Genomic DNA, 11,996 nt, shown 5'->3' on the forward strand with positions numbered 1-11,996 from the left:
ACATGTCGGAGGTGGATGAGATATACAAGTACACATACACATACATGTACACAGTGTAATGGAGCATAGTGCAAAGGATGCTGGAATCAATAAGCATTATGTGCAGGTGTTATGTACATGCAGTAGGTGGATTTGGTATACAGGATATACAATATACAATATGGTTGTGTCCGGGGTGAGATGGATCTGCAGTGATGTTTCCTGCCCCGTTTCCTGACTCTGGAAACATGAGTCCTGAATGGAGGGCAGGTTGGCACCAATTATTTTTTCTGCAGTCCTGACTGTCCGTTGTAGTCTGCTCCTGTCCTTTTTGGTGGCAGATCCAAACCAGATGGTGATGGAGGTGCTGAGGACAGACTGGATGATGGCTGTGTAAAAGTAGATCAGCAGCTCCTTAGGCAGGTTGAGCTTCCTGAGCTGACGCAGGAAGTACATCCTCTGCTTGGCCTTCTTTATGATGGAGTCCGTGTTGGGCTCCCACTTCAGGTCCTGGATCCCAGAAACCTGAAGGACTCCACAGCAGGCACTGGGCTGTTGAGTATGGTGATGGGGGGCAGAGTGGGGGGGCTTCTCCTGAAGTCCACAGTCATCTCCACAGTTTTGAGCGAGTTAAGCTCCAGGTTGTTCTGACCGCACCACAGAGCCAGCTGATCAACGTTCCGTCTGTAGACCGACTTGTCACCGTCCCGGATGAGGCCGATGACCGTTGTGTCGTCAGCGAACTTCAGGAGTTTGACAGATGGGTCCCCTGAGGTGCAGTCGTTGGTGTGGAGGGAGAAGAGCAGTGGGGAGAGCACACACCCCTGGGGGGCGCCAGTGCTGATAGTCCGGGTTCTGGATGAAAAAAATACAACAACAGTGGACGTGGTTTTGTGCGCGGTGGCTTCTGGGACGAACCATATGGAATTTCAACTTCCATCAGGTTTTTTTGTTTTGTTTTGTTTTGTTCATTTGAATTTTCAAATCTCACAAAAATATAAAAACAATTGTAACAGGAAAAAACGTCAAGTACAAGAGCTGACCGCTGACAAGCTGATACAGTTTTAATTGCCTTTTGCTTCAGAGACCGCTGAATTGATTAGATGTAATGTTTGAACTCTTTTGAAAAGGCAAAAAAGAAGGTTTCTTATCTGCGAATTTACATTTGTGAATATGAAATTTGGCCATAATAATAAGGAGATTAATCAAGTACACACAAGTGTTTCTTTGTACATTATTTTCTGAGAAATCAAACAAAACATTCTTCCAAAGCAAAGAAAAACTTTCAGAACTTCCGTCACGTTTGTCTGCAGGCTGCAGCTGGACCCTTCTCGCAGGTCTGGCTGCCAGAGATAAGAGGAGCGTGCGCTTGTGTCTGTGTGACGGCAAGAGTCAGATTCCGCCCACGTTCCGCTGTCAGGTGATGAAGGTTTGCTGTTATAAAACAGCCCTGTGCCCTGCAGATTCTGCAGATCCACCAAACATTTTTTTTTTAAACAGGCTCCACCTCTGAACCAAGAACCCTTATTTTGACAGTTCAACGCGGAAGCTGTTGTTGCGGTAGTCCTGCAGGCTGGTCTGACCGGGGATGTACCGTCTCACTCCTTCACGGTGATTAAAGATGGAAACCCTGTCCGGTCAGGCGGCCGGTGCGGAGCCGGAGGTGGCCCCGGTCCCGGTGGAGGTGGACGCTGCGGTGTTCCTGCTGGGAGCGGGAGTCACGGCCATCACGCACCCGCTGCTGTACGTGAAGCTGCTCATACAGGTAGCTGATGAAGCTAACGGCTAACAGTTCCCGTCATGCACTGCTCTGTTGTTGTTGGGCTCCTCCAAATGTTCCTGTGTGCTCCTTCAGCTTAGCGGTCACCTGCAGCGCCGGTACATGCAGGGCTGTGATCCAGACAGCAGGGTCCGGCTGTGGGGCGTTGTGGTTCCGGGGACCCGGAGCTGTGGAGTTTGGCTAATTGATCTTTTATCAAATATTCGTGCAAATGTCGGTCAGGAGTTTTTCCTCACATGCAAACATGTGAAACCGTCCTCAGTAAATTGAACCTGGACCTGGTGCTGATTCTGGAAGGTGCAGAACTGAATCAGAACTCTGACTGATTATAACCGCTCTGTCTGTCCTCAGAGGTGTTCAGAACATATAGATGTCATTTGTTTTCCTGCAGGAAGTAGAATAGTAGCTGTGATAAATTCATGACCGGGTGAACAACAACAACAATAACTGCGTTGATGTCTGAAACAATCGATCACAGAAACAGTAAGTTACTGCCTCACAGGAGGCGAGCCTGACTGGGTCCCCAGCCGCTCTGGGTTCTGGTGTGGGATCAGAAGGTCGCCTCCTTGGCAGACAGACTGTCTCTGTTGTTTCCAGGTGGGACATGAACCTCTTCCCCCGACTGTGGGCACGACCATGTTCGGACGGAGAGTCCTGTACCTGCCGGGCTTCTTCTCTTACGGTAAGCTAACTGTGATCGTTCTTTGTCTTGTTGTTTGGTGAACTCAGAGCAGGTGACAGGAAGTGAACTTGTTTTCAGCACATCACATCGTGAAGGTGGACGGAAAGAAAGGACTCTTCCGCGGCCTGTCGCCTCGCCTCGTGTCCAGCGCCATCTCCACTGTGGTCAGGAGCAAGGTGAAGCAGGTGAGCAGGGAACTAAACTTAATCAAAGTCTGTGTCTCAGCTGTTGAACAGATCATAAACTGCTTTGTAGGATGCAACGCCTCTTAAAGTGGAGATTTAGAGCAGCAGAACAACACAATCCAGACCTTCAAAGACTCATCAGCGGCCAGATTCAGATTTCTAAAGACAGTCATCTGGTTCTGTTTTTAGAAATCTTTTAAGTCATTTTATATTTAAATCTGGAGTGTTGGATCCTTGCAGTGGAGGCCGGCAGCTGAACGTATTCCTTCAGCTCAGACTGTTACTGTTATACCTGGTGTCTGATATATATGTAGTTATACTGTAGTGAATATGCAGCTGAATGACATGTGAAAAACTCTCCCTTAAACACCAGCCAAGCTCTGAAATCTACAACAGAACCCAAAGTTTCTGTTTCATTAATAAAACTTACGCAAGTTACTGCTGAGAGAACATGGAGATTAGACTCTGCAGGAATAATAAATTATAGAGGACTTTACTTTGTTTTGATATCAGCATTAGGGATGCAACGATTACAGATTTTGTTGGTACAATTATTGTCAGAGAAATAATCACGGTTTCACGATTATTATGCATTTATTAATTTCACAACACTAGTAATGACTTCAGTTGATTTTTAATATTTAATTACATTAACAATTATATTTCTATAATATGTAAGTATTATTAAGAGGAATATTAAATTTTATCCCCAGGGGATATTGTAAAGGAGGGGAATAAACCATCAACTCTCATCCATACATATGTTTTAGTGAAAATGAGAGAAAGAAATTGAGTGCTGTTTTAACTGAAATGCATTTCATTTGTAGCCTATAGTCCTGAAAGTCTATAAGCTCCTGATGTATGTTAGTATTTTACACCTGGCAACATTTTCTCAACACAGATATTCGAGCTCGCCGTGCGGTGCATGTTGCTCGACGCAGCAACAAACCAAGCCATTGAAAATAATGGGCCTCATAGTGCGGCAGGGCTGTCGGTGCGGTGAGTCTGAAAGGTTACACCTGCCTTGTTGGTTTACGTTGCACTGAAAGTTCGAGTCTCACTGCCACAGCATCGACTGTAAGTGACACGTTCATATTTAATTCCCCACCAACTTGCTACGTTATTTAATATAATGTATTAGGCTTACCTTTACTTGGGCGTGCAAAGCTGGATGGTGATCCCGCAGGTGCTGCATCAAGTTTAATGTAGTTATTCGCTCCTTTAGCAGGAACCTTTAACGGCACGTTTTTGAACAGGTGATCCGTCATCTTCAGTAACGCCCTGGTCAGTCTTGGTGTAGCCTACTCGAAATGCTCCCACACTGCCAACTTCAGCAGTTTCTTTAGTGGAACTAAAGCTTCACAGTTTGATCGCCCTGCACAATTATTCCTAATGATCAGTTCGTAGTAATTGCTTAATCATTTCTATAAATCAATCAGTCAATCTCATATTGAAGATGTAAATCCTCCGTTACAGTGACCTGGAGTCAAACAATACACACACACACAGTTCCTGTGATTACAGTGAAATTAAAGGAAAACTAAAAGTGGATATAAAGTGAGTTTAAACAATTTAAACAATAATGACTAAACAAACAGGATGCAATCAATGAAAATTACGGAGTTAAATGTGGATTTAGTGGTCTATTGTGGAAAAGGTTTTAGCCTTACTTTGTAGTTTCCCAGCCGGTTGGTGTTCAGCCGGCCTCACGACTAGTTCGCCTTAGGTCTTGGCGTCCACAGTCCCGTGTTTTGGCATGCCAGGGCCCGCTTTTACTAGCAGGTTTTGTCCTGGAGGTCAGTCCTAGGCTTGTGGTTGAAGAAAACTTGCAGTGATCTCTTTATTTGTCCCCGTAGGGAAATTAGTGATCGGGCCGTCCTTTCGGCCTGGCAGTTAACCTGGGCTCGGTTCGTGGGTTTTGGATGTCCTCTGTTACTGCTGGCGTAACTAACCCACGTGGCTGGCCTCCCGGGCTTCATTGTCGTGGGGAGGAGTGAGGTTCGTTGATTCTACGGAAATAAAGCTTAAAAAGAAACTTGGTTGTTTAAAAATTAAAAATTGTGTGACTTAAAACGGTCTGATAACTTTACAAACAAACAAAAGAAAAGAATAACTTTCACGAAGGTTCTCCAGACCTCGCGGATGTAGGCTGAGTAAGTTACTGTGAGACAAAGAAAACTTGAAAGTCGTGGCGCTTGCCGAGCTGGACTTCTTAGGACGTTGCTGGGAGACGGGAGCATGCTGATCGTGTCCGAAGGAACCGAAGAGAAGAGGGAGAGCAAGCGCGTGTCCCCGTGTTTTGTTTCCTAGGGCGTGTCCCAGGAGGAGGAGGGGGCTGTGTTTCCCCTGAGGACTTATTTCAGGTCTCCTGAGCGAGGCTGTCCCTTAACTTTTAATGTCTATTTGCATGTACTTCAATCAAATACCTTCCGACAATCAAACCTTAAATGTCATAAATACTTATACCGTTCTTAGTTTTAAGCATAAAAAGGAAAGGAAACAGTTACTTTGTAACAACTATCGTTGTAATGATTAGAATGGTTACCAGTTAAACACATTTTCAGGATGGAAGGATGGAAGGAAGCTAACATTTCCTGGATAATATTGGCTGTTAAACATTCTTACTTAGAGAATATATATATATATAGCAAGTTATACGAACAATAAAATACAGAGTGATACATTAAACAGCAGGAGAGACATTACACAAACGGGGACCTGTAATACTTAATTTGTCCTCTGGGGGGGGCACAGGTTCCACGAGAGAACCATTGATCCTCTCACTAGGAAAGAAAGGGTTATTTAAGATTAAATTTGAGCTGGAAAATTAATTAGCACAGTATAATATTTCTTTATCATATCATTTCTAAAGGAAGTATCAAAGTGTTGGGAATAAATCATTAATTAAAACATAAATTGAAGGAATGTCAGTAAACATTGCTGAAAATGAAAGAGCACTGCTAAATGAACTTATTTATGGTTTCTTCTTTTCAACAGCAAGAACATGGTAATATAACTACTCACATTAACGTGGAGAGACCTACTAAGTAACTTAAAGATTAATTTAATTAAAGCAAGGTAATAGGGAAGTTTATAAGGAGATAATATTCATTTGTCCACACAGGAATTCGGAGCAGCGTCCTTCTCTGGTGTCTGTCTTTCTTATCAGAGAAGGTTATGAGTCCATGTTAATGGCTCTTTGGTGGGGAATAGAACCACGACTGAAACAAAGGGGTTCTTTGATGTTTGGAGTAATTAGAAAGGGGGGCACGGTTGCCATGGTTACCCTGCCATTTGTCTCATCCTGGGGAGCGTCGGGGTGACACCATTATGGTCAGGATGTCTCTCACAATACACAGTTTGTAGTCTTTATGTCTGTTTGAGCTTGTGCAGGCGTATTCCCAAAGCTGAGTCTTTTCCTGTGCAGGTCACAAAGGCCAAATCTAGGGAGGAGGCCCCCTTGGGTAAAATAACCAATCTCACCTTTCTCTCAGGGGACGTGAGATATTATTGATCTTCCTTTTTGGCATAAAATAATTAAAACACACTGGCTGGTCCACTACAGAGCCTTTACAATGAATTAACCTTGACGTTTTAAAGCGCGGTTAGTAGTGAAATCTGGTAATCGCTGCATCCCTAATCAGCATTATATATCCTGCTCTCTAAATTTCTGCCACTGAAAAGCCCGGATCAGTTGAACACTATTTCCTGCAACAACTCGTCTCTTGCGAGATTTCAAGAGAGAGACTTCAGTTTCCTGTTAAAAACAAAGGGGGTCATCATGGGGGTCCATGATGTTGTCAGATAGCTCTTTTTGTGGACGCCATTTTGATGAAGGGATACGTTGCATCCAGTTCAGCATCTGACTGAAGCTTCTGTACCTACGAGTCATTTCAACACCCAGATATGGGGAAACAGGGACCAGGTTTCAGGAGTCCGAGTTAGACAAATTGGCCTGATGCATTTGGACAATATCCAAATATTGTTATTATTTTTTTGTCACTTGTGAATTTAGTTTTTTGCTAAAGAGACAAGTGACGTTGTGATTAACGGGAGAACACGTGTTTGGGTAAAAGGTTGTTTTTGAGCACTGACAGGCGAGGTGTTTGTTCAGCAGGTGGAGCTTCTGTCCAAGAAAGACGAGGCGCAGAATTCGCTCAGGAAGGTGTTCAGAGAGGTGAGAGCTCAGCGTTATGCTTCATGCTGTAATATTTAAATGTTAAGTCAAACGTGAAATGAATCTTATTGAACATGTTTCACGTCAGGTTTTAAGACCAGGACGAACTGTGGAAAACTGTCAAGCAGCCACAGATGACTCAGATTTGTACTTTTCATTCTTTGTTCACAAAGTTTGTGATTCAAGGACTTTGCTGAAGTTAAGACTGTATTTAACCTCTGTTCTGTCACGTGTGCTTACTTGTGTATTTTTCACACACTCCTTTCGCACAAAAGGCGTTTATAAACCACTTACAGAAAGAAACCAAATATTTACATCTGTATATTCCTTAAAGTCCTCCACAACACACTGCAAATATCTAGGTAGGTGTTGCGATGGAGCAGTGGATAGGACACATCCCTTTGGTGTGAAAGACCCGGGTTTGATTCCCACTGCGACATAACCAATAAGCAAGACCCCTCGTTGCTCCAGAGGCATTTTGACCTGTGTATATAGCAATTATAAATAGCTTTGGATAAAAACGTCAGCTAAATGACTAATTAGTAATTAATTATTATTATTATTATTATTAATTATTAATGAACAGTATTCAGAGTAGAGCTGGATTACACATAATTTACTGAACACTACTTAATAACAATCATTTAATAATATTCAACTGCAAAATTTACTTTGGCTCCTGTAAAAATGTTAATAGGCATCAGAAAATACCCTGCCCTGCTCGGGACACATTTCTTTTTATTGTCTCCTCTCTCCAGACGTCTCAGGAGATGATCATCCAGTGTCTGTCCAGAGTCGCCACTCACCCTTTTCATGGTACGTCCTCATTAAAGGTTCAGTGTTTAATATTTCTCAGGATCTATTGAAAGAAATGCAATACAAGATCTATAACTATGTTTTCAGTGGTGTATAGACTTTACATAATGAACCATTATGTTTCAATTCAATCTAGCTTTATTGGCATGAATGTAAAACAACAAGATTACCAAAGCTACAATAAATTATGGTAAAATAAATAATAAATAAATGTTTTTTATTACCTTAAAATGAGCTGCCATTCTATCTACATACACCGCGGGTCGGTGGTTATATCTACCGATTCCACTCTAGCATGAGCTTTGCTAATTTACAGCTGCATATGCCTAACCAATCATCTCTCCTAATGGCTAAACCTGACCTGTTACGTTTATAACTTTGCCCGCTGTTGTTAACCAATAATAGCAGCTAAGATAATTGTTCATTTATGGAGACCAGAGGCAGCACAGTAGCTACATGTAAGGTCGGCATCAGTGTTGTTAGCTTTGGGGACACCGGGGACATGTCCCCACCACCTTTTGAAAGCATTTTTTAAAAATTTTCTGAGTAGCTTGCTAACTTAACTTATGTATTTATTTAACTTAAGCTAAAAAAAAAATCAAGCAATTATAAGGACAAAGAATCTGGATGAAAGGATGGATTAGCACACACAGGTAGCAGGGATCGTCTGAGCTACAGAGAGAGCTGGAGGGGAGTAAAAAGTGTTTTGCAGTGAAAAAGTAGCTGCCTGCTCTGCCAGCTGCCTGCTCTCATTGGCTGGATGTGGATGTCGAGTCGGCCGACTCCTCAAAATATTTGGCATGCTGGATATCTGGCTGGTGTCTGTGATGTGCCAGCGATGTGTCAGGGAGCCATTTTGATGCGTCGTTGAGTAGTTCACACATAACGACTGGCAGCTGCAGATCGATCGCTGATTTACCCCTGATCACAGCCTGACGGTCGCCGAGCTCACCGACAGGCGAACTGGGCTTAAAATTATGTAGTGTGAACTAGGCTTTAAATAGACCCCCCTGACACCGTTTCTGCATGCTACTGGTGTATCCTTCTGACCTTTTTTACCCCTGACCATTTTGCATGGCTGGTTTTTGCCCAAAATGGACAGCGCTACAGAGCGCGTTGTTCTACTTCTGTTAGAATTCTGGCAGTGTAGACACTCATCACTATGTTGAATGCGTTTGTTCGAAGAAGAAGTAATAATATACTGCAGGGGGTCAGCAAATACGTTTTGCATTGGAGCAATTTTTTCAAACATTAGAATTTGGGTGAGAATATAATATTAAGCCATTGACACCGTGTTCAGTTAGCTCAGTCGGTAAAGTTCAGGGCTAGCACCTCGAAGTTGTGTGTTCGATTCCACCTCAGGACAATTTTTATTTTTCTCTACCAGCAAATTGATTCTGCAGCGACTGTTTCTCACATTACAGCATGTGCTGCAGTGTTTGTGTTTCAGTTTTGATTCACATCCATCAACCTACGGACGCTTTTTCATGTACCCCAGTATCTCCAGTATCTCCAGGCAGAGGACATTTAGGGGAATCACCTTCTATGAAGGCTCTTTCAGAGGTGTGTTAAGCAGGCTACAGACTTTTAATGTCGTTCAGAATTTATCAAAATAATGCTCAGTTCAACTCCAAATAAAGCATTACAGCAAACAAGCTTCTCGCGCTTTTATTTTTTACGCAAAACCACTAAAGAGGAAGTAATTATGTGAGTAACTGTTGCTGCCATGACTGAGATCTACACTGAACAAAATTGTAAACGCAACCCTTTTGTGTTTCCCCCCATTCATCATGAGCTGAACTCATAGATCTAAGACTAAAAGGCCTATTTCTCTCAAATATTGTTCATAAATCTGTTAAAATCTGTGTTAGTGAGCACTTCTCCTTTGCCGAGATAATCCATCAACCTCACAGGTGTGGCATATCAAGATGCTGATCAGACAGCATGGGTAATGCACAGGTGTAATAGGCTGGCCACAATAAAAGGCCACTCCAAAATGTTACACACTGAACCTTTAGGGTTGTCATACTTTATTCCACCAGAAAAAAACGATTGATTATGTGGCGATATAGAGAACCTGAGTCCCTCACCTTCCTGTGGACCTTATTTCAGAACAAATGTGTACATTAGTCAACGGTGAGAGAAAACCAATGTTTAGATTCTGTTTGAATTGTGCCCTGAATTACAGACATGGTGTTTGTCAGTTTAAAACATAATGTAAGTCAAGAAAGTCACAGTTTGTCGTAAAACTGTGAAGACTGTGAAACTGTACAGGTGGTGTGTACTGGGACCCCATGTTTAGCTGCTCACCTGTCTTGTTTATCTTTGGCAGTTATGTCGGTGCGCTGTATGGCCCAGTTTGTTGGCAGAGAGGTAAAGTACGGGTAAGACCTTTGAAACATGGCTTCAGATCTGAACTGTCTCTACAAATTGAAGTACTCATGACTAAATAAGCATTATTACCTTTATAATCCAGAAGAGTTCAGTGACCTCTGTGATAAACACATTACTAACTAAAGCACTAAACTGCGTGTGCATTCTAAAATATTGCACGTACAATTTTAGTACCTGTAATGGGTGATTTACTAAGAATTATTGCGTAGATGACAACAGGAGCAAACACAATGGAGGTGGCAGTATTTAAATGTTTTAACGGTTTGCGCCATGGAGAGTCGGGAGGGAAAGCAGCCACTGCGTAAAAACCTTGTTTTGTTTCATTCAGTGCGTCAGTATGTGGAAATCGTCTGTACCTGCCCATCCTGCTTGAGATTGCACTAAGTACTTGGGACAGCACACTTGAAAGACTGCTTTGGGAAACCCCAGCAGAAACAGCTACAGTATGCTGGAATTACCCAGACGCGAGGAAATGCCAGCAGGTCGTGCTTCATCCAGCCAGACAAACGTATTAAATACAGATGCTGTTGCACTCACATGAAATTGCGTTTAGGCTTGTTAGATCACATTGCATCTAGTAAATAAATGTATTTGCATGTTACCCTCCCATTACTTTGCACAATAAAATAGAAATGCCCAAATTGCAGATTCTTTAAGGCAAAAGTAGTAAATGTACAACAGGTACTATCTTGCACTTTTGGAAGACTCTGCGTGCAAACCGTTGGTAGATCAGCTTACGTGTTAAGGTGCGTTCCCACCGAAACCGAATCCAGCGTTTTGGGTGGCTTGATTACATACAAAGTCAATGCAAAGACGTGAATTCCTGTGAATTTGCTCCAGGCGGCGCAAATGAGGCGTTTGTCGCGCAATTCGCTGGTTCGCGCAAGTTCAAATTTTTCAACTTGGGCGAGAAATTTGCTTGACGCGATGTTGTGAAAGGCTATCAGCGGTGAGATTGTCCAAATGTCACCGGCAGCTTCGGAGCGTTGTTTGGAGAGGACAAGGCGAGCGGTGTAATGACAATCCACTGGCAGACGGGGAGCTGCTAAAGAACAGGGAAGTGGACGGGGGAGCTGCAGCTTTCGGAAAAATAAAGACCCGTAGTAGTCTGAATTCTACTCTAAGAACTACGCCGTTTACCACCGGGAGGAGGTCAGAGTTAACTGCTTTTATCAAATTAGCTTTTTACTTTAGTTTTTGGAATTACAACTTGATTTATCTTCACTCGCGCTCCTCGGCAGCTAGCTTCCGTGCACATCTGGTTCCACTGTTGTTGTTAGCGTCAGATGGCACCAGAGTTCTGCTGGACTAATACTTCATTTTTATATAAAAACCGGACAAAGCTGGACATTACTTGGAGAAAAGAAAGCGAGGAAGTTGAACTACCTGGTGAGTTTAGAACATGCATGTCTGTAACTTTATTCCAGCTGTCGTTGTACTTTACTGTGAACAGGTTAGCATAGCATAGCCCTGATCGATCCAAACTCCATTCAGAAAACACGTATTTTGAAAGTTGTCGTCCTGCTGTCTTGCTGACAGACCTGACAGATGCGGTCCCTGAATTGAGACACAGCTAAAGTATGAATTCATATGTCTAACAAAACGGCATCATATTGTTGTTATTTCGGCATAAGTTTGATCCGTTTATTGCAGTTAAATCACAGCCAAGGGTTTACTTTGTGTTCATATAGCTGTAGTATTCTCTGGCTGTTTATTCGCTTAAAACGCGTGTGTGTGAACACTCAAAATGTCCAGCGGTCAAACTCGCACGAGTAAAGGGAGGCGAATATTAAATTCGCTTTCGGTGGGAACGCACCTTTAATTTGCTGGTGATATCAACTTTGCACACGTTTTTGCTCACGCAAACCTTTAGTAAATTTGTGTTGTTGTAAAAATGTGTTTCCTGTGGCTGCTTCAGAATAAAAGCCTGAGTAACATCCAGCGGTCAAACTCATGCGAGTAAAGCGAGGCGAATATTAAATT

The 11,996-nt window shown here is 42.8% G+C and overlaps 1 protein-coding gene across 6 annotated transcripts; it reads left to right on the plus strand.

Annotated features, from left to right (window-relative positions):
* Positions 1 to 1,265: 1,265 nt before the first annotated feature.
* LOC123974477 (mitochondrial carrier homolog 1-like) lies at positions 1,266 to 10,022 on the plus strand. 6 transcript variants are annotated; one of them, XM_046055198.1, is made up of 7 exons: positions 1,456 to 1,744; positions 2,357 to 2,441; positions 2,520 to 2,626; positions 3,528 to 3,625; positions 6,744 to 6,803; positions 7,562 to 7,619; positions 9,952 to 10,003. In XM_046055198.1, exons 1-6 carry the CDS (start codon positions 1,601 to 1,603, stop codon positions 7,575 to 7,577), a joined length of 510 nt encoding a protein of 169 aa, XP_045911154.1. In that variant the 5' UTR covers positions 1,456 to 1,600; the 3' UTR covers positions 7,578 to 7,619; positions 9,952 to 10,003. The 6 variants fall into 6 exon arrangements, 5 of the variants coding, with proteins under 5 accessions (XP_045911152.1, XP_045911151.1, XP_045911154.1 ...); XR_006825859.1 differs by lacking the exon at positions 3,528 to 3,625 and adding an exon at positions 9,056 to 9,182 and having other exon boundaries at positions 1,459 to 1,744; positions 6,741 to 6,803; positions 9,952 to 9,995; XM_046055196.1 differs by lacking the exons at positions 6,744 to 6,803; positions 7,562 to 7,619; positions 9,952 to 10,003 and adding exons at positions 1,266 to 1,399; positions 4,483 to 5,100 and having other exon boundaries at positions 1,516 to 1,744.
* Positions 10,023 to 11,996: the final 1,974 nt, after the last annotated feature.

This window comes from Micropterus dolomieu, linkage group LG08 (assembly GCF_021292245.1).
Source record: "Micropterus dolomieu isolate WLL.071019.BEF.003 ecotype Adirondacks linkage group LG08, ASM2129224v1, whole genome shotgun sequence".
In the NCBI taxonomy this organism is placed as follows: Eukaryota; Metazoa; Chordata; class Actinopteri; order Centrarchiformes; family Centrarchidae; genus Micropterus; species Micropterus dolomieu.